Source organism: Coenobita brevimanus, chromosome 78, assembly GCF_032717465.1.
Source record: "Coenobita brevimanus isolate Jiangsu-jjx chromosome 78, ASM3271746v2, whole genome shotgun sequence".
Classification (NCBI taxonomy): Eukaryota; Metazoa; Arthropoda; class Malacostraca; order Decapoda; family Coenobitidae; genus Coenobita; species Coenobita brevimanus.
In genome coordinates, this window is record NC_137031.1 from 1,452,436 (window position 1) to 1,474,935 (window position 22,500).

The 22,500-nt window shown below is 44.0% G+C and overlaps 1 protein-coding gene across 1 annotated transcript in view; it reads left to right on the top strand.

The window, feature by feature from the left end:
- The window catches only part of LOC145408631 (zwei Ig domain protein zig-8-like), a 59,199-nt gene that overhangs the window by 19,349 nt on the left and 17,350 nt on the right, over nucleotides 1-22,500 (top strand). The window contains exons 3-5 of the mRNA XM_080279318.1: nucleotides 19-143; nucleotides 4,326-4,516; nucleotides 15,323-15,424. Coding sequence (XP_080135444.1) covers nucleotides 19-143; nucleotides 4,326-4,516; nucleotides 15,323-15,424 — 418 coding nt within the window. The remainder of the gene's footprint in view (nucleotides 1-18; nucleotides 144-4,325; nucleotides 4,517-15,322; nucleotides 15,425-22,500) is intronic.

Here is a 22,500-nt window from a genome sequence, read left to right on the forward strand (position 1 = left end):
AGATCTGCAACTTCTCAGGCTGAGGCTACTGTCGAGTCAAAACGCACCCGTCGTTCTACAGGAACTGGCTTCAACTGTAAAGAACATTGCATCTTTTGTAAAGAAGCATATCTTCCGCTGGATCCACACCACCCAGATCGATGGTGAAGAGTCGTAGACAGAGGCAAGCTTCAGAAAACATTCAAAAATACAATTCTTCAAACTTGTGATGAACTAAATAACAAATGGGCCGAAGGAGTCAGATCTAGAGTGTTGCAGTGAGCGACCTTCACACTGCCGACGCTCAATACCACAAAGACTGCCTATCGTCGTTCAGGAGCAATATATCATTTTGTTTAGATGGTGCTGAATCTACTGACGGAGATGATGTTGCTTTCAACAAGGTTGTTGAAATATTGCTGCAGATATTGTTGCACCAAGAAACCCTGCCGGATCTGATGCCAGCTCACGTTTTGACTGGGTGCAATACCGTGTCCTGTATGTGGGGAATTGGCAAAGCTACAGTAGCGAAGGTGGTGAAGTCTGGGATCGTCATACAAGAGCAAACAGCAGTTGTATTAGCAGAGGCAACCCAGTTCACAGCAGCATGCTGTGGATTTTCTGGAGAAACAGATATAAAATCTCTCAGATACAAAGTGTGGTCCTTCAAGATGGGAAATCACAAGTTGAATGCAGCACCAGATCTTAAGATTTTGCCACCCACTTCTGAAGCGTTTTCAGAGCACGTTCTTAGGACGCATCTGCAAACAGCCATATAGTGGTCGTACATGAATTCTGACCCACCACAGCTAAGTCCAACTGAGTATGGGTGGACCCTGGATGCAGATGCCTATATGCTGATCCCTGTCGCCCTGCCAGTTAATGTGACACCTGAACCTGCAAATGTGATGAAAATGATCTAATGTGGTTGCGTGGCATGTTCTACTGCCTCATGCAGCTGTTCATCTGCACATCTTTCCTGTTCAGTGTTCTGTGGATGTCATGGGTCAGATGTCTGCAAGAACCTGAGTACCATCACTACTGCAGAGAGTTATGACTAAGTTCTGTCCTTCAGTGAACAAATAATTATGTATGTTTTGTAAATAGAGTAACAGGACGATTTTTCATATCACTGTTTTTGTTAGGTCTAGTTTGCTCAAACACTGAGACGTGTAAATTTCCATCGACAAAATTATCAAAATAAAGGTTATTTTGTCAAAAAGCAATACAATTACTATGAATGTTAATAACATAACACTAATTGGTTAAATCCAGCACATCACATGCCAAACATACATAATGCTTTGACATCTTGATCCCTAAAGTTAGATTTTGCAACTAGAATTAATGCGGAACAGAGACCAACATATGATAAAAGATAGAAATCACAAATGTATAATGACGGCCAACTAGGATATATTTTATGCTTTTAAACTGGTTATATAGTACATCATAGAATAACATACTTTTCACAAGCTCCTCGATGCTAAAAATATCGGGTTTGGAACTAAAATTATTTTTTATGTGGAACGAAGACGAAGTTATCATCAAAAATAGAAATAGAAACATTGTCGGCAGCCATCTGGAATTTACCTCTATAAAATTTTTCCCAAAGATACCAGTTTGGAATGCAGCTGTTTGTGATTTGCAATATATAAGGCACTCAATGAAACAATAAAATGTATATGTCTCAAAGCACGGGTGAGTGAATTCCACCACACTATACCGCCTTCACCAGTCTATTCACACCCAATCTGTCCACATAACCACACTCTCTTTCACTCTGGTGTCCACGAATTTACTTACTCCACATCTTTCACCAATCACATTACTCCTTATCCTGTCCATTCTCCACACTCCACACGCATTTATCAACAAACCCATATCCACTGATGTTTCGACTGACTTTTCATTTTGAAATCTAACTATATTGTGGCTACATTTGCCTCATCTTCGAAATAAGTTTGGTCTCACTAGATGACAATTTTTATAGCAATATCAGGGTAAAACACGCCATGACTGGGTGAGTTATTGAGGGAAAAATGTGTGCTGAAACAAGAACATCTAAACAACAACAACAGCAACAACAATAATAATCTATTGCCAGTCGCCTTCATCCCGTAAGGAGTGGCCACAAACAAATATTCTCCTTGTCACCCTGTCCCCTGCCATTTCACTGCCCTCCACCTCACTCACATACGCTCTCCTTGTTAGTCTCTCGCTGTCCATCCTCTCCCTCTTTTCCCCTCTCCACCTCACTCACATACCCTCTCCTCGTTAGTCTCTTGCTCTCCATCCTCTCCACATCGAGATAAGGAAAATGAGAATAAGAAAGAAAATGAGAATGAGAGAAATAATAACTAAGATATAAGAGAAAGTAAGGCAATAATCTCATGTCTCCTGACCTTTATCATTCCACTCGGAGTTTATCATGTCTAATTTTCTCTTCACCTTATCACAATTCTCTCCTCCTCTTTTTCCTCCTCCTCCTTCACCTCCTCCTCCTCCTTCTCTTTCATCCTCAAGGAAGTCACAGAACGCCCTAAGAATTACCAAGAAGGTGTGTGTGTGTGTGTGTGTGTGTGTGTGTGTGTGTGTGTGTGTGTGTGTGTGTGTGTGAGCTTCTCGGTAGCTAGATAAAAGCTGTCCAGGAGAGAGAGAGAGAGAGAGAGAGAGAGAGAGAGAGAGAGAGAGAGAGAGAAGGCAAGTAGAATCATTCGGTAAAGGCAAGAATATACTGAAAGACGCTATCGTATTTTAAAGTCTTTTTCTCTACAAACACCTGTTGTATTAATATTGTGTGGCTGACTCAGGTGTCAAAATGTATACTGTATATCATATTCTTTTCTTTATGCAAGGAAGATGGAACTAAAGGCCAGGAGCCAGAAAACCGTTCCTTCCAAGAAAAAAAACAATACAAAAGCGAGCCAAATTCCAGATCCGTTCATTTCGAGATGCCTGGACACACTGCGTTTGAAAGACTGGAGATCATAGGAAGTAGGAAATACAGACGGAGGGAGACAGTTCCAACTCTTAATTTTTCTGATTTTTTTCTTTTTATCTGAAGCTTTCTCATTCGACTTTTAAGTTGTTCACACACACACACACACACACACACACACACACACACACACACACACACACACACACACACACACACACACACACACACACACACACAAACTAGACAGCACCCAGAGAGCATAAACCTCCACCAACATCTATACCAGACAACTCAGATCACCATCAAAATGTAAACAACTCTTCCTTCGTCCATGGTCCACAAAACAAAACAAAAATTCACTGCAGTCCATCAATAACTGTTTTCTCTTTTGGGCAAACAAAGAAAAAAACTGTCTTGAACCGGAAATGCAACTCAGAATACCACCTAAATTTAATCAACCTTTCCTTGGCCCATGATCCACCTTTCCTCAAAATTTTATTGAAATCCATCAATAACCTTATGAGATAACCTGTGGACAAGTAGACAGACAAATTAACAGGAGTGAATATATAACCTTCTCCAACTTCGATGGCAGAGATACAAAGCGGAATATTTGCAACACACACTAGTTTACGTGAAATACATGTCTATAATTATGAAGTTACTACATGATTATCAATGTACACACAGCAAAAATACTATCGTTACAGGGGGGTCCGATGTGTTTCATACTGAACAACCTGGCTGTCTCGCTAGGGTTGGTAAGCCTGACAGTGGGTGAGTTGCCAAATAGGACGAGGTAGAAATATGCATGGGAGAAGCAATGGATATAGCTTATAATAAATATGCAACAAACACACGCAGGGATACCAATGGAGGAGGCTGTTCTCAAAAACCTTCATTCGTGTGTCATTTTATATCGTGCAGAAGGTGTAACGATAGTTTTTTTGTTGTGTGTACATCGTCCATTCTTGCATTACAGTATTTTTTAATCTTCAGACTACCTTGAAATTGACGAAGCACTTAGTGTTATCAAAAAGCTCTGTGAACACTTTCAGAATAAGTTTCCAATGTATAACATATAGCAGTGTTTCCCAATATACCCTATCGTACCTGTAAGAAGAAAAATATATATAATGGTGTGGCGAAGTTAGCAAACACACACATCCTTCTCCTTTCATGGCGTCAGGATGAATGGCATTGGAGCTTAAGAGGGAGGGTGTGTGGCCTGTTGTGCCAAAACCTGAACCAACCAATTCCATAGTGTGATGCAAAACCACGTGGCGTACATATATAGCACCAGAAGACTGCCCTTTCTCGCAGCTAATGTAGGCTATAGGTACCTCTGTCATCCACCCCTCATCTCCCTTTCTCTCTGTAACCCCATGTGTCTGTCCAACAGGTGTGCGTGGCTGGAGGGCAGATGTTGGCGGCACAAAGCAACCCAAAAGACGGGAACTGGTGGTGGGACCAAGAGACACCAATGTGCCGCCTTCCATCATCCCTGAACACCAGAATAACACTGAGATTGTGGCGCAGGTTGGCGGCACTGCCTCCATCAAGTGTTACACCCACCTCCTCGGCGACGACATGGTGAGCCTCAACGTGCAATTGTACATTATGTTGCAGATATTAACACTTTGTTGCAGATATTAACACTTTGTTGCAGGTAGTAAAGGATGGCGGCACTGCCTCCATCAAGTGTTACACCCACCTCCTCGGCGACGACATGGTGAGCCTCAACGTGCAATTGTAGATTATGTTGCAGATATTAACACTTTGTTGCAGATATTAACACTTTGTTGCAGATATTAACACTTTGTTGCAGATATTAACACTTTGTTGCAGGTAGTAAAGGATGGCGGCACTGCCTCCATCAAGTGTTACACCCACCTCCTCGGCGACGACCTGGTGAGCCTCAACGCGCAACTGTAGATTATGTTGCAGATATTAACACTTTGTTGCAGATATTAACACTTTGTTGCAGATATTAACACTGTGTTGCTGATAGTAAAGGCACTGCCTCCATCAAGTGTTACACCCACCTCCTTGGCGACGACATGGTGAGCCTCAACGTGCAGTTGTACATTATGTTGCAGATATTAACATTTTGTTGCAGATATTAACACTTTGTTGCAGATATTAACACTTTGTTGCAGATAGTAAAGGCACTGCCTACATCAAGTGTTACACCCACCTCCTTGGCGACGAAATGGTGTGTGTGTGTGAACGTGCAATTGCAGATTATGTTGCGATATTGAGTCTGCGTTGCGACATTAAAATTATAGGTAGAGATTCGTAAAGATCCATCTCGGAAGGAGGCTGGTAACATTGGCCACATCTCGTCATGTTGTGGTGCTTTATCTATTACCGTTGTCGTCGAGATTCGTATTACTGGAATGACTGTATGTGGGTATTTATTTCCCACAGCAATTTTGTGTAATTTTCTTTTTAACTCTTCCCAATAACAGACGATATTCTTCAACTCAGCAAGGATCTACAGCATAGTGGTCAATTATAACTAATCCCTCAAGTTCGAATATCTTTTTAAAAACCGTCTGATGGTAATAACAATATACTACAGAAGAATGTAGATATTTAATTTATATAGGTATTGCATTTACTTACTTGAATTTACATAAATCACTAAGGATTTGTAAATGTTGACTACTGCAGTGTACTACCTTCTTTACTTACATTTTTTCCAATATATAGGCTACAGATATGTATACACAAAGTCACCAGTATAAGTACAATGAATACCTTTAAGTGACGTATTCTCTTGGTCTTGAGAAATTCCTTAGTTTACCTGTTTATCACCCTTCCCCTCTCAGGAGGGGCTCGGGACGGGTATTGTTTTCACGCGGTTTGTCTGTCTGTTTGTCTGTCTATCTGTCTCTGTCTGTGTGTGTGCTAACAACTTTACGCGAAAACTATCGGCGCGATTTTGACTAAAATTACGGGGATGATGGGCTATAACTTTCTGATCACCTGATTAAATTTTAGGCCAAATTGGGCCAAGGCCTAGGCTGTAGGCCCCCCAAAATGTAGAAAATAAAAAACCGTTTTTCCGCCACAACTCCTTTCAAAATCTTCATATCGAGATGAAACCAAAACCTAAAGGTGCATCTTTCAAATCTGCATCCTATGACATGCCTCATTACATCAGGGGGTCACTCCCCAGTTAGTGGTAGGGGGGCAATGTCAGGTGGGTCGGGCTTAAAATTTCAAGTGGGCATAAAGTCGTCAGTTTTCACCGATTTACCCTAAGCTTGTTATGTGACATCTTTGACTAGAAATCCTGTTGTGTTTACACGTCAGCACTAAAATGACTGCCGGGGACGGATTTGCTGTGCCTTGGCACCACTTCATGTTCCTGTATTTGCCATGTTAATATTCTCTTAAAGCACATATTGTTCAGAGAGTCTGCCATAGGATCGAACTCGCATCCCTTCGAAGAACACAAACACAAGACTTTTAAAACCAAGACACAAACAACAGAAAAATGTTAACTACGATGAGATGAAAATATTTTAAATAAAGCCTCCATGTATGACCTGCTACTGAGTCTCCTAGGTCCACAGGCCTACAAATGTTAAGGCTGGGTGTGTGCCGGGATGAACAGTATTTGTCCGTCCATCTCTCTCTCTCTCTCTCTCTCTCTCTCTCTCTCTCATAATTTGTCTGTCTGTCTGTCTGTTTCTCTCTCTCTTTAATAATCAGGCGTTAAAGCACCAAAACTTAAACTCATACAGAGTATAATAAGACCGTGGTGGAGGAGAAGGTGAGGGAAACCGAGGACGAGGAGGACAGAGTTGAAGGAGTATATGAAGGAGGCCGGCTTGAGAGAGAGAGAGAGAGAGAGAGAGAGAGAGAGAGAGAGAGAGAGAGAGAGAGAGAGAGAGAGAGAGAGAGAGAGAGAAAGTTGATATAAACCCGTGGGTGCCATTATCCTGGTGCGTTTGCTCCAATTACACCTGCCCCACCACCTCGTTATCCCCTCACCTGTCTGTCTCTCCCTTAATAATCCGTAATAATCACAGTAACATCTCCTTTTATTACCATTTACAGTACTGGACGTGATATCTTTATTAACTTTAACACTATTTTCAGTCATTACTTTTTTAGCCACGTGTACTGTTAGCATACATCTTATAAATACTTTTTAATTAATAATGTCTCTGTCGAATATATAATAGAGACATAGTGTGGGATAGAATTTTGACTCCCTGGTAAGGTGACCCCTGAGCCATTGTGCTACAGGGTATTTTGACTCCGGGGGGAAGGTGCCATTGTGGAATTCTGACCCCCTCTGTGGTATGTTGACTCCCCTTTTGTAACTATGAAATTTTGTTAACAGAATGTAATCAGACGTATATTGCTTGACTTTGGTGATGGGTTGTTTTAAATGTTTATAATTAATTACGTTACACCTGTTTGTTTAATTAGTTTACACCTGTTTTATGATAGGTGTGAAATAATGACTAACCATATAGAACCGAAGTAATTTTAATTGTAAATTAAACAGGTGTACTCCCTTGAGGTTAGGTTAGGTTAGGTTAGGATAATTATAGTAATTAAAGACAACAAATACAGAAATAAACTAGAAGCCATCTCACGATGGGATCTCACCACCAGTGCAGCCGGAAAGTTTTGTGTTGGCGCTTAATATTGCACCTCCATTCCTGATCTGACGCAAGTTCAAGATGTGAAGCACACGCAAACAAAGTCAGCCTCACCACTGTAAACATCACCACTCCGTTCGCATCGCAACGCGGGTGGTAAGCGAGCGGAACAGTAATGTTTTCAGTGGTGAGGTTGGCTGGCTGGCTTTGTTTGTGTGTAGGTAAACAAGATATCACATGAGCTGCTTGAGCTATCAATATGAAATGTTCAGGGTACCTTTGGCAACCATTTTGGTGACCTGACCTTGACCCCGAGTTCCCATTTTCGAACTCGTCCAAGATTTAGGCCATATCTTGATACCCTGCAAGTTTCATGTTGACAGCTCAAGCCGTTCATGTGATATCCTGATTACCCACACACAATGCCAGCCAGTCAACCTCACAACTGAAAACATTACCACTCCGCTCGCTTCGCATCGCGGTTGGTAAGTACAGTAAAGTAAAGAATTTAGGAGGCGGGTCATTTTACCATAAGGGGGGTCAGAATACCGCTCTAGTATACTGACCTCTGGATCAGTGTACCATATGGATCACAGTACCATCTCATACCGGCACCCTACTGTCTGTAATTTTACTCTCATGACACTGACCCACACCATTAGGCCTCCTTTACTGAATTTCCTTATAACTCCTTATTACCCTACTGCCATTGCCGTCATTACTTTCTCCATCGTACCAACACAACATTCATAATTGCACCATTCACGACTACTGTTACTTTTAATAGTTACGTGCCTGTCTACGTTATCAATAGTCCATTGGAATCACCACTATTTCAGATTAAGCCACTGCCACACTTGTAATTATCGCAGGGTTAGTAGTACTCTGTCACTACACTATACCCCTTTCACCCTAACTTGGCTCAGGTTTTTCAACTTTTTGTAGCTTATTTCACGAAGTTCACTGGCAGGAAAGAACAATACTATGGCTCTACGTCCTTTCCATAGCACTTCTTCGTGACAAGCATCATATTCTACAGTTAATCTATTGCTACTACAGGCCGGCATTCAAGAGGGAGAGATGGCAATTTTAGGCCAAGTTAAAGTGAAGAGAGCATAATTACGCTGTACCAATATTCATTCTGGCAACTTCAAGGAGGCACTTAAGGTGATTTGCATGAAGGAAAGTGCCTCAGTTAACTTTGTGTCGTGCAACTTAAACACATGGACAGTTTGTCTTTCGCTCAGCTTAATTCTGTGTGTGTGTGTGTGTGTGTGTGTGTGTGTGTGTGTGTGTGTGTGTGTCTCTCTCTCTCTCTGTCTATGTCTCTGTCTATCTGTGTCTGTCTGTCTGTGTCTGTCTGTCTGTCTGTCTGTCTGTCTGTCTCTCTCTCTCTCTCTCTCTCTCTCTCTCTCTAATCCCCCAGGTTATAACAGGGCTGGCGCTAAAAAAGAGGATGAGAAAATTAGTTCACGAGACAGGGGGAGAGAGAGAGAGAGAGAGAGAGAGAGAGGTGAGCCAGGATGATGCAAATGTGGTAAAGTTTAGAAGAGGCAGAAAGAGGCAGGCAGAAAGAATGGGTCAGGCAGGGTAAGGCAGGGTGAGGCAGGAAGCAGCAGAGTGAGGTACGGAATGAATTAGGAAAGAGGCTTCGTCGAGTTAGGAAAATACTGTGTGAGGTAGGAACAGGTATGGTGAGGCAGGGATAGGCATGGTGAGGCAGGGATGGGCATGGTGAGGCAGGGATGGGCATGGTGAGGCAGGGGTAGGCATGGTGAGGCAGGGGTAGGCATGATGAGGCAAGGATAGGCATGGTGAGGCAGGGGTAGGCATGATGAGGCAAGGATAGGCATGATGAGGCAAGGATAGGCATGGTGAGGCAGGGTATGGTAGGAGGATAGATATAACTGAGTGAGTGAGACAGGAGGGGTATGACAAGACTGGGTGAGGCAGAGTAAGGCAGGGGATGGATGTAACAAGGCTGGGTGAGGCAGGGAGGGGTATAACAAGGCTGGGTGAGGCAGGGAGGGGTATAACAAGGCTGGGTGAGGCAGGGAGGGGTATAACAAGGCTGGGTAAGGCAGGGAGGGGTATAACAAGGCTGGGTGAGGCAGGGAGGGGTATAACAAGGCTGGGTGAGGCAGGGTGGAGTATAACAAGGCTGGGTGAGGCAGGGAGGGGTATAACAAGGCTGGGTGAGGCAGGGAGGGGTATAACAAGGCTGGGTGAGGCAGGGAGGGGTATAACAAGGCTGGGTGAGGCAGGGAGGAGTATAACAAGGCTGGGTGAGGCAGGGAGGGGTATAACAAGGCTGGGTGAGGCAGGGAGGGGTATAGCAAGGCTGGGTGAGGCAGGGTAAGGTATAAAAAGATCTAATATAAGAGAGTCAGTGGCATCAGCATTATCAGTCCTGAAGGATAAGAATGGGTAAATGAGACTACCGCAGGGAGGAGGAAGGGAGGGGAGGGGAGAGACAGGAAGGTTAAGGGAGGGGCTGCGAGAGACAGGGAGGAGGAAGGAAGGGACTGAGAGAGACAGGGAGGAGGAAGGGAGGGACTGAGAGAGACAGGGAGGAGAAAGGGAGGAGCTGGGAGAGACAGGGGGGAGGAAGGGAGGGACTGAGAGAGACAGGGAGGAGGAAGGGAGGAGCTGGGAGAGACAGGGAGGAGGAAGGGAGGGACAGAGAGACAGGGAGGAGGAAGGGAGGAGCTGGGAGAGACAGGGAGGAGGAAGGGAGGGACTGAGAGAGACAGGGAGGAGGAAGGGAGGAGCTGGGAGAGACAGGGAGGAGGAAGGGAGGGACTGAGAGAGACAGGGAGGAGGAAGGGAGGAGCTGGGAGAGACTGGGAGGAGGGAAAATGGCTGGGAGAGAAAGGGAGGAGAAAGGGAGGGGTTGGGAGACAGGGAGGAGGAAAGGACTGGCTGGGAGAGATAGGGAGGAGAAAATGAGGGGCTAGAGAGAACGAGAAGAAAGGGAGTGGCTGGGAGAGATAGGAAGAAGGAAGGGAGGGGATGAGGGAGACAGGAAGTAGGAAGGGAGTGGCTGGGAGAGACAGGGAGAAGGAAGGGAGGGGGTGGGAGAGACAGGGAGGAGGAAGAAAGAGGCTAGAAGAGATAAAAAGGAAGAAAAGAGGGGTTTGGAGAGGCAAGGAGGAGAAAGGGAGTGCTGGGAGGGACAGGGAGGGGAAAGAGAAAGGCCTGGAGAGACAGGGAAAAAGAGAAGAGGCAGTGCGAGAGACAGCGAAGTGGAAGGGAGGAGGAAGAGAGAGGCTGGACGAGACAGGGAGGAGGAAGTTATGGGCTGACAGATTACAGGGAGGAGCAAGGGAGGGACTGGCAGAGACAGGGGGAGGAAGGGAGGGGCTGGGAGAGAATAGGAGGAAGGGAGGAGCTGCGAGACACAGGGAGGAGGAAGGGAGGGGCTGGGAGGAGGAAGGGAGGGGCTGGAGGAGACTGGAAGAAGGATAGGGGAGGTGGGAGAGGCAGGTAGGAGGACGGGAAGGGTTGGGAGAGAGAATGAGGAGGAAGAGAAAGCTGGGAGAGACATAGAGGAGGAAGAGAGGGGCAAGAAGAGACACGGAAGAGGAACGGAGGGGCTTAAAGAGACAGGGAGAGACATTGAAAGGGTGGGAAGAAATGGAGAGGCCTGGAGAGACAGGGAGGGGGAAGTGAATGCTGGGAGAGACAGGGAGGAGGAAGTGAATGCTGGGAGAGACAGGGAGGAGGAAGGGAATGCTGGGAGAGACAGGGAGGAGGAATTAAGGGGCTGGGAGAGATAGGAAGGAGGAAAAGAGTGGTTCGAAGAGACAAGGAGAAAGAGGGAAGGACTTGGAGGGACAAGGCAGGAGAAAGGAGGGACTTGGAGAGACGAGAGAGGAGGGGCTGGGAGAGATAGGGAGGAGGAAGGGATGCGCTGGGAGAGACATGTAGGAGGAAAGGGGGGACTGGGAGAGACGGAGAGGAGGACGGGAGACTCTGGGGGAGACGTGGGGGCGGGAGGGAAGGGGCCAGAGAGACAGCGAGGGGGAAGGGAGGGGCTGGGAGAGACGGGCAGGACAAAGGGAGTGACTGGAAGACACATGGAGGAGGAAATGAGAGGCTGGGAGAGATAGACAGCAGGAAGGAATGGATTGTGAGACACAGGGAGGAGAGAGAGAGAGCGGCTGGGATAGAAAGGGAGGAGGAAGGGTGGGACAGAGACAGGGAGGGGCTGATTAGACATGGAGGAGAAATATATACACGTGTGTGTGTGTGTGTGTGTGTGTGTGTGTGTGTGTGTGTGTGTGTGTGTGTGTGTGTGTGTGTGTGTGTGTGTGTGTGTGTGTGTGTGTGTGTGTGGAATGAAGTGCTTGTTGGAGATACCGGTATGTAAGAAGGCATGGGTTAGTGAAACTGTGCCTGCAGAGTGGAAAAAGGCTGTGATTGTACCCCTGTACAAAAATAAAAGTGAGCGAAGTGAGTGCAAGTATTATCGTGGCATAGGTTTATTGAGTGCGGTAGGGAAGGTATATGGAAGAAATATTATAGAGAAAGTATGAGAGATATCAGAAGTCCTAGTGAGTGATGAACAGGGTGGCTTTAGGAGTGGCAAGGGATGTGTGGATCAAATATTTTGCAATGAGACAGATAGTAAAGAAGGCTTGTGAGACGGACCATGAAATGTTTATGGCATTCATGGATCTGGAAAAGGCATACAACAAAGTGAAGAGAGAAGGCTTGTGGAAAGTTTTGCGCGTGTACTGTGTACATGGTAAGCTGTTCGGTGCTGTCAAGAATTTTTATGATGGTAGTGAGGCATGTGTCAGGGTTAATGGGCATCTAAGTGAATGTTTCACAATCGGTGTGGGCGTGCGACAAGGCTGTGTGATGTCCCTATGGTTGTTCAATGTATATATGGATGGGGTGATGAGAGAAGTAAAAACACGAGTAATGGAGAGAGGGATGGCGTTGGTAATGAATGGAATCTCTCACATTTGTTATATGCTGATGATGCAGTACTGCTTGCAAGTACTGGACAAGAACTTGGTAAGTTTGTGCAGAGTTTTGCTGATGTCTGTGAGCATCGTGCCTTGAGAGTAAATGTAGAAAAGAGTAAAGTGATGGTTAATGAGAGAGAAGGTGACTCCCAGTGTGACGTTACAATGAATGGAGAGAGACTGGAATTGGTGAGAGAGTTCAAATACCTGGGTACAGTGACAGAAAAGAGAGGAAAATGTGCAAAAGAAGTTGAAAGTAGAGTGACACAAGGAAGAAAAGTACCTGATGCAATGAAGGCCTTGATATGAAACAGAGGCTTGAGTGTTGCAGCTGCACGAGGCTTACATGAAGGAGTGTTTGTGCCAACTCTAACATACGGATATGAGACTATGGTGTGGCCTGAAAATGAAAAGTCAAGAGTAAGAGCAGTGGAGATGGGACTGCTGAGGAATGTATGTGGAGTACAGAGGGTGGACAGGATTCGAAATAATGTGATTCGTAAAAGATGTGGAGTGAGGAAGTCGGTGGACACCAGAAAAGAAGAGAGTGTACTGAGATGGTATGGTCATGTGGAGAGAATGGATAACAACAGAATGGTGAAGAAGGTATATCTGAGCGAATTTGAAGGGGGGAGAAGAGGTAGGCCAAGGAGAAGGTGGAGAGATATGGTGGATGGGTGTGTGAGGAAAAGAGGTTTGGAAGTCGGTGAGGCTAGGGAAATGACGGGAGATCGAGCTGGCTGGATGAATGTTGTGAGGAGATATGCATGATCAGGGATTTTGGCACCCCTTTTCAACGTGGCAGCGTCCGGACTGACTCAATCGGATACGTTTATGTGAAGCTACAGAACGTGGTGAATGTTTTTGGCGTATCCGATAGAGCCAGGATTCCGGGGGCTTGAATGATGAGTGAAAGGAAGCGTGGCCTATTGGATTGGGCAAATTTGGGCTGTCTGGACATTGCTACTCCCCACCCTGCCCTACTGAAGGGTGGGAAAGGAGGTCAGGATGATGATGATGATATATATATATATATATATATATATATATATATATATATATATATATATATATATATATATATACAGTATATATATATATATATATATATATATATATATATATATATATATATAGTATATATATATATATATATATATATATATATATATATATATATATATATATATATATATATATATATATATATATATATATATATATATATATATATACATATATATATATATATATATATATATATATATATATATATATATATATATAAACAGTATATACTGTATATATATATATATATATATATATATATATATATATATATATATATATATATATATATATTATGCAGAGAGAGAGAGAGAGCTGTGTGTGTGTGTGTGTGTGTGTGTGTGTGTGTGTGTGTGACTTTATTCAGCTTTTGGTAGAGACAAGACAGTTCGTTCCCTAAAGCAAGATAGATTTCTAGTACGGAACGAAGGGCGTTTCACACCTTTACATGTTTCCATTTAGCCGATAAAAACGTACCGTCCATACTGACTACATGTTTGGGCCGTCCCACTGGGGACTGGTGTGATTGTGTGACCGGAGGTGTTTTAATGACATGTTGGTGGGATTTGTGGATCAATGGATTAGTCCGTATTAATGATGTTCAGATAATCAAACTATTCTCTGTCAGGGCCTGGGGTCGAACTTGAACCCCTTCGGGCATGATGCAGATCCTGTGGCCACTTCACCCTCAGCAGATTCTTATGTATAATAAAACTACGTGGTAGGCTGGGATACAACACTAACAATTACTAGTCGCTTAGAGGAGTAGTTAGATTCCAGTTTGTAAATGAAAGAAAGGCATTCGGGAGTCGAATGCTAATCGCCCGCCAGAAAATGCTGTTGGCCGAGTCCAAGATATCAGGGTATCAAGAGTCCAAGATCTTGGCCATATCTTGATACCCTGATGGTTCCATGTTGATAGCTCAAGCCGTTCATGAGATATAATGGTGCTAAAGGCGGGCGATAAGAACTAGTTGACCTTTGGCAGCCATTTTAGTGACCTCGACCTTCACCCTGAGTGCCCATTTTCGAACTCGACCAAGATTTTGGCCATATCTTGATACAATGAAGGTTTTATGTCGATAGCTCAAGCTGTTCTTGAGATATAATTGGAACACACACACACACACACACACACACACACACACACACACACACACACACACACACACACACACACACACACACACACACACACACACACACACACACACACACACACACACACACACACACACACACAGAGGCGGGCAAAAACATTATCGCTCCGCCATGCAAAGGTGGGTGATAATAAATGTATTCATGATGGGATAATACAAACTATGACTTACGGTATATCTGTATTTTGACTGCAATATACTTAACTGTTCAAATGGTAAACTAATGCTGTATTCTGAAATTATGCTGACTGTGTGGGTACAACAGTTTTTGCCCGGGTGTTTATCAACCCATAATTCCTGTACTGTTGTTTACTTCTAAGATGGAATGTAACTCTATGTAATCAGGGAAGGTTGTGTTCTACCCCTTCCCCCCACCACCACTCCTTCCTGTGTCTCCTTGTCACCCTAACCCACCATCTTTTCTCCCTCAGGTAACAGACCAAGTGAAACTAAACTCTTGTCTTTCATCGGCTTGTGACCTAACCTTTCGCTTTCGTCTTCCCTCTAATCTCTCTCTCTCTCTCTCTCTCTCTCTCTCACTCTCTAACCAGCCTGTTTTCTGTGGTGTAGGTAACGTGGACCAAACGAGACCAAGACCAGCTGTTGACTGCGGGTGCTGTGGTGTACTCATCAGAAGACCGATACTCAGTTGCACACGTCACCCATCACAAGGTAACCAGACAACAACTCTAACCCACTTGTTTATTAGTATTATTATTAGTATTATTATGAGAGGGAGACCACGAATAGGATGGATGGACAGTGTGACGAGAGCGCTGGATGTGAAAGGGATGTCTGTTGAGCAAGGAAGAGTGGCTGTGCGTGACATAAATAAATGGAGAGAAATTGTGAATGAATAAGTGATGACGCAGCCCTGAGGGGATATTCTCCCGCATTTGGTCTGATCAGCTAGTCAGGTCACATGCGGGTAAGGGGATGGGTCTATTATGATGTGGCAGGGGTAAACCAGCTCTGCTGTAGGGCCTTACTGCGGATGTCACTGATTGCACTGAGCAGTTGACCCTTGTGCGGTGTGGTGCGGTGAGCATGTGTCCCTTCTTCCCTTTGGGGCTAAGATGCGAATGAATGTGTTCGAATGGATGAGTAAATGGGGAGTGTGTCGTCCTGTCTCGGCTACCTCCCTTTCCTTGGGGGAAGCAGCCTAGGTATATAGATACAGATAGATAAAATTATTCCATGTTGAACAGGATGCAGAAACAAGAAAAGAAAAATACGAAACTTGGAAAAAGTATCATGACTAAAACATTATTATCATTTTCACCACCAGGGCCTATTTATTATTATAAATGTGGCAGCTAAAAAAAACTGGCCACATATCCACTGATCACCACCATCATCATCATCATCATCATTGTCATCATTTTCATAACTAACCTCGGGGCACAGACATGCAGTCACCATTGTTGAGTATCAGAAAGTAAACAAAAGATAATCTACTTTTTTCTACTTTCTCAGTTATTCTCAATACACACACACACACACACACACACACACACACACACACACACACACACACACACACACACACACACACATATATATATATATATATATATATATATATATATATATATATATATATATATATATATATCAAGATTTCAGGTCATAAAATCTGGTGGTGTCAATCATGTTGTCTTCGTTCTGCCACCTGTGTCCTTCCAGTCTGACTTTTTCCATACCCCACCAAACCTTTCCTGCCACCACCTCCTTTAGATATCCCTTCAAGAGCCGAGTGGGGTCCCTGTGGGCCCCAGCATGATTTTAAAATGATGTCATTAAGCCATTTTTTATTTTTTCGACCTGGCCGTCCCTGACTTTTATTGTAGATGGTTATTGCATATGCACATAATTTCTGAGCACAAAAGCCTCCAGCATTTAGGAGTGACAGTGTAAAAAATGTTTGTGGGGTCTGCTGGGACCCCACCTCGTCTTCGGTTTGACTCATTTCCCCCCCTGATTTTTCAGATTATTGACATCTAAAGACAGTGTCAATACCAAAATTAATGTTTAATGGTAGAAATTTGTTGGCAGATGATGATCAGCCTGATATTTAGAAGATATTGATTCAGGCAGTGAATTATCTGATGCTGATGAAGTGGTTGAACAATGTGACAGTGTTGAGGATCGCTGGTGACAGTGAATATACAAATGACGGTAGTGATGCACATGATACTGATCAAGAAGATGGTGAGACTTTATTTGGCCGAGACAAATGTACAGTGTGGTCTATGTGGTTCCCAAACATAGACGGAGTGTGATGTCAAATATTCTTCATGAACGTGGAGGTGTTCATGACGCTGTACCAACACATTCTGTAGCTGCTACTTTCATGATCTTCAACACAGGTGACATAAATAATCTGGTTATCTATGCAACAAACCAAAAAGTAACTTCTCCCTGCAGTGACAATTGGAAACGTGCAGATTCTGTTGAACTGAAGATATGGATAGGCCATGATATCAGAAATGGAGTGGACATGAATGGGTTTCGTCCACTTGATGAAATATATAGTACTAAGAAAGGTCCTCCAGTTTTTCGTCCTTGTATGAGCCGTGACCACTTCAAAGTAATGAAAAAGTCTATATGATTTGATGAGTTGTCCAATCGTGCAGAACGGAGGAATAGTGAACAAGGAAAGTTGGCGCCTGTTTTTGAGGTTTGACAGAAAGTTATTGAGTCATGTCAAGTAAAGTATAAAGCTGGCCCATATGTAATTGTGGATGAATCTCTACTCACATTTAGAGGAAAATCCCCATTCAAAGAATACATGCCATCAAAACCAGATAAATATGGTATAAAAGTGTGGAGTATGGTCAGTGCTACAAATAGGAATCTTCTAAAAGCCGATATATACAAATGGAAAGGTCCTAATCTTTCAGAACGCCATCAAGCCCAAAGAGTTGTTCGAGATCTTACTGAAACTCTTGTGGACTCAGGAAGAAATGTTACCACTGACAACCTGCTTACTGATGTTAATCTTGCCAAAGAACTACTTGATAAAATTTAACACTCTTAGGAACTTTGGGGAAGAAACCCAGCCACTGGGGGCACAAGCCAGTGCAACTCAGTGCCGGTCCCAATCCCGGATGAATGGGGAGGGTTGCGTCATGGAAGGGCATCCGGCGTAAAACCCTAGCCAACTCAATATGCGGAGCACGAAAGGAAACTTCATACTGGATCGGTCGTGGCCCGGGTCAACAACGACCGCCACCGGTGCTGTTGTCCAACAGGGGGCCGGTGGAAAGTATGCAACTGTTGGACAAAGGAAGGAGAGGAGGAGGAGAGGAGAAGACAGTTCCAGAGGAAACGGGAGAGAAGGGAGAGTAGAAGAGTGGAGATAAGAGTGGGATCTTTGAATGTAGGCACGGTGACGGGTAAAGGGAGAGAGCTGGCCGATATGATGGAGAGGAGAAAGTTGGATATACTGTGTGTGCAGGAGACAAAATGGCAGGGAAGTAAAGCAAGGATGATTGGAGGAGGGTTCAAGTTGTTTTACCATGGCGTGGATGGGAGGAGAAATGGTGTAGGGGTGGCAGTGAAGGAAAAGTATATAGATAGTGTATTGGAGGTGAAGGGTGTGTCGGGTAGAGTAATGAGTTTGAGGATGGAAACTGAGGGGGTCCTGATTAATGTCATCAGTGCATACGCCCCGCAAGTGGGGTGTGACTTGAAGTAAAAAGGAAGAGTTTTGGAGTGAAGTAGAGGAAGTGATCCAGAGCATACCCAGGGAGGAAAGAGTGGTTATGGGAGCGGATTTGAATGGGCATGTTGGAGAAGGAAATAGTGGTGATGAGGTGATTGGCAGGTACGGTGTCGGGGAGAGGAACACTGAGGGTCAGATGGTTGTTGATTTTTTCAAAACGGATGGAGATGGCTGTAGTAAACACTTATTTCATGGAGGAGGAGGAGCACAGAATTACGTAGAGTGGGGGAAGGAGGTCGCAGAGAGATTATATCCTATGTAGGAGATGCAATTTGAAAGAATTCGGTGATTGTAAGATAGTGCCAGGGGAGAGTGTAGTAAGATAGCATAGGGTGTTGGTTGGAAAGATGATTCTGAAAGTGAAGACAAGGAGGAAAGTGAGAGCTGAACCAACGATTAGGTGGTGGAAGCTGAAGGAGCAAAACTTTAGTAAATTTAGGGATGAGGTGAGCCAGGCTTTCGGAGGCAGGGAAGATGAGGACGGATGGGCAGTTATCTCGGAAATGGTGAGGGAGAAAGCCAAGAAGGTACCGTACTTGGGGTGACATCGGGACAGAGGAGAGAAGACAAGAAGACTTGGTGGTGGAATGAGGAAGTACAGGATAGCATAAATAGGAAGAAGCAGACAAAGAAGAATATGGATAGATACAGAGACGAAGAAAGCATTCGGGAATATAAGGAGACGAGGAACATAGCCAAGAAAGAGGTTGCTAAGGCAAAAGAAAAGGCATACCAGAAGCTGTACGAGAAGTTGAATAGTAGTGAAGGGGAAAAAGACCTGTACCGATTAGCCAGGCAGAGAGACAGAGCTGGGCGGGATGTGCAGCATGTTAGAATGATAAAGGATGCAGATGGCAATGTACTGACAAGTGAGGAGAGTGTATTAAGAAGGTGGAAGGAGTATTTCGAAGAGTTGATGAATATAGAAAATATGAGAGAGGGAAGGTTGGAAGAGTTGGAGGTAGTGAGTCAGGAAGTGCAAGAGATCAGCAGAGAGGAAGTGAGGAATGCCATGAAGAGGATGAAGGATGGCAAGGCAGTGGGCCCAGATGGTATACCAGTGGAAGCATGGAGGAGCTTAGGAGAGATGGCTGTGATGTGGTTTACCAGATTGTTTAACAAAATCCTGGAGGGTAAGAGGATGCCGGAGGAGTGGAGAAAAAGTATTCTAGTTCCGATTTTCAAGAACAAGGGTGATGTGCAGTGCTGCAGCAACTACAGAGGTATAAAGCTGATCAGCCATGCAATGAAGATATGGGAAAGAGTGGTGGAAGCTAGGCTGAGAAGAGAAGTGAGGATCTGCGAGGAGCAATTTGGTTTCATGCCAGGGAGAAGTACTATAGACGCCATATTTGTTTGAGAATGGTGATGGAGAAGTACAGGGAAGGACAGAAGGAGTTGCATTGTGTGTCTATAGACTTGGAGAAGGCTTATGATAGGGTACCGAGAGAGGAGCTGTGGTACTGTATGAGAAAGTCAGGAGTGGCAGAGAAGTACGTGAGGGTGCTGAAGGACATGTACGACGATAGTGTAACAGCAGTGAGATGTGCAGCAGGAATGACTGAGGGTTTCAAGGTGGAGGTGGGACTGCATCAAAGATCGACTTTGAGCCCCTTCTTGTTTGCAATGGTGATGGACAGATTGACAGATGATATTATACAGGAGCCTCCTTGGACAATGATGTTTGCGGACGACATTGTGATATGTAGTGAGAGCCGGGAGGAAGCTGAGGCAGAGCTTGAGAGATGGAGATATGCACTGGAAAGAAGGAGGATGAAAGCAAGAAGAAGCAAGACTCAGTACATGTGTGTAAATGAGAGAGATGACAGGGGAACCGTGAGGCTGCAAGGTGTAGAGGTGGCAAAGGTAGATGAATTCAAATACTTGAGGTCAACTATACAAAGTAACGGAAAGTGTGGTAGAGAGGTAAAAAAGAGAGTGCAGGCGGGATGGAGTGGGTGGAGAAAGGTGACAGGAGTGATCTGTGACAGAAGGGTCTCTGCTGAAATGAAAGGGAAAGTTTATAAGACTGTAGTGAGGCCAGCCATGTTGTACGGAATGGAGACAGTACCATTGACAAAAAGACAGGAGGCACAGTTGGAGGTAGCAGAATTGAAGATGTTGCGTTTTTCACTAGGAGTGACGAGGTTGGACAAAATTAGAAATGAACATATTAGAGGAACAGCACACGTAAGTCAGTTTGGGGACAAAGCTAGAGAGGCGAGACTGAGATGGTTTGGACATGTGCGGAGGAGGGATGAGGAGTATGTCGGGAGGATGATGCTGGAAATGGAGTTACCAGGCAGGAGAAAGAGAGGAAGGCCAAAGAGAAGGTTTATGGATGTAGTGAAGGAGGACATGCGGGTGGTAGGTGTAAGAGATGATGATGCAGAAGACAGAATAAGATGGAGACGGGTTATCCGCTGTGGCGACCCCTAAGGGGAGAGCCGAAAGGAGAAGAAGAAGGAACTTTGGGGAAGAATAGGCATGGAAATCCTAACTCAGTTCAAGCTTCAAGAGACAGTCCATTGTATTCAACGAAGTTTGGCTTTAGCAAGGACCATTATCTTATGCTGTGCAGCTGTCCCAACGAAAAAGAATGCAGTTTTGTTGTTGAGTACTATGCATTATGACAACAAAACACAGGAGCAAGAACCTCTGAAACCGCATGTGATTCTTGACAATAATGCAACAAAAGGAGGTGCTGATCAGTCACACCAGCTAGTCAAAAACTGCTCATGTTAACGCATAACAAATAGATGGCCTATCATTATCTTCTATTGGATGTTAGATGTTACAGCATACAGTTCTGCTGTGTGTTTTATGGAAAAATAAAATCCCAATGTATAGCAAGGGAAACAAAAGCGAAGGAAATCCTTGGAGAACTTACCAGAACTACTGTGCAAACCAGCAATCCAGCGACGATATGAGTCAACAGGTAAGTATTTACCAAAGTAGGTTGTAATGTGTATGAAGGTATTTGTAGGTGATGACAGAGCAACACCATCCCAGCGTCAGCCTCAAGAAAATCGGAAGACATGTGAAGTGCCCAGGGTAGTTGGACAAGAAATCAAAATCATGCACAATTTGTGATGTGCTTATTTGTGATGGTAACACAAACTTAGTTTATGATGGCTGTCTGCCATAACCATTCCGTTGTAATATCCTTATTGACATTGTAGAAGTCACTTTTCTTTGTGAGAACAGCACCATCATTTCGTTGTTTTCCCAAGATAAAAGTAAGTTTTCTTTATATCTGTGTGATACTGAAAACAAAAATTTATGTATATAATTTTAACATCATAGGAATAGCTTTATTTCATGATAATGTTATCGTCCTTTATACCAGAGCATATTATTATATAAAGAACCTATCCCATGAATACTGACAGTCCAACTTCAAATAAATGTAGGTTCAGTGCATCCATACTGAAACTTAAATTTCTGATAAAAGTAAATAATTTTCCTAAAAATACAAACTAAATAAAAACCAAACAAAACACAAGGGACATTGGTGAGGTGGCTGCAGGTGCCGAGTCCTGGGCCACATATGCACAAAGTTTTAATGCTGCAGCTTTATGCATACGGCAGAAATCCACCACAAAGTTTTGGGGTCCAGTGGGAGCCCAACAGCATCAGGTGTAATTTGGGAAGGCACAGCTCACGAAGGAGTATCTATCTATCTGTATCTACATCACTCTCTTTATATATACAGTATATATACTGTATATTACTGTTGCCCCTTCGTATGGCGATAATATATTCGTCAGTGTGTGTGTGTGTGTGTGTGTGTGTGTGTGTGTGTGTGTGTGTGTGTGTGTGTGTGTGTGTGTGTGTGTGTGTGTGTGTGTGTGTGTGTGTGTGTGTGTGTGTTCCAATAATATCGTAAAGTCAAGTGGGCAAATTGTCTTCAAACTCTGTCGTAAGAATCCCCAGATATATACACTTTTTGGTATTAATTTTGATTAAGCTGCAGTGATATGCCTCTCATTGCCAGAGGATTTTGAAAAATATACCCTCT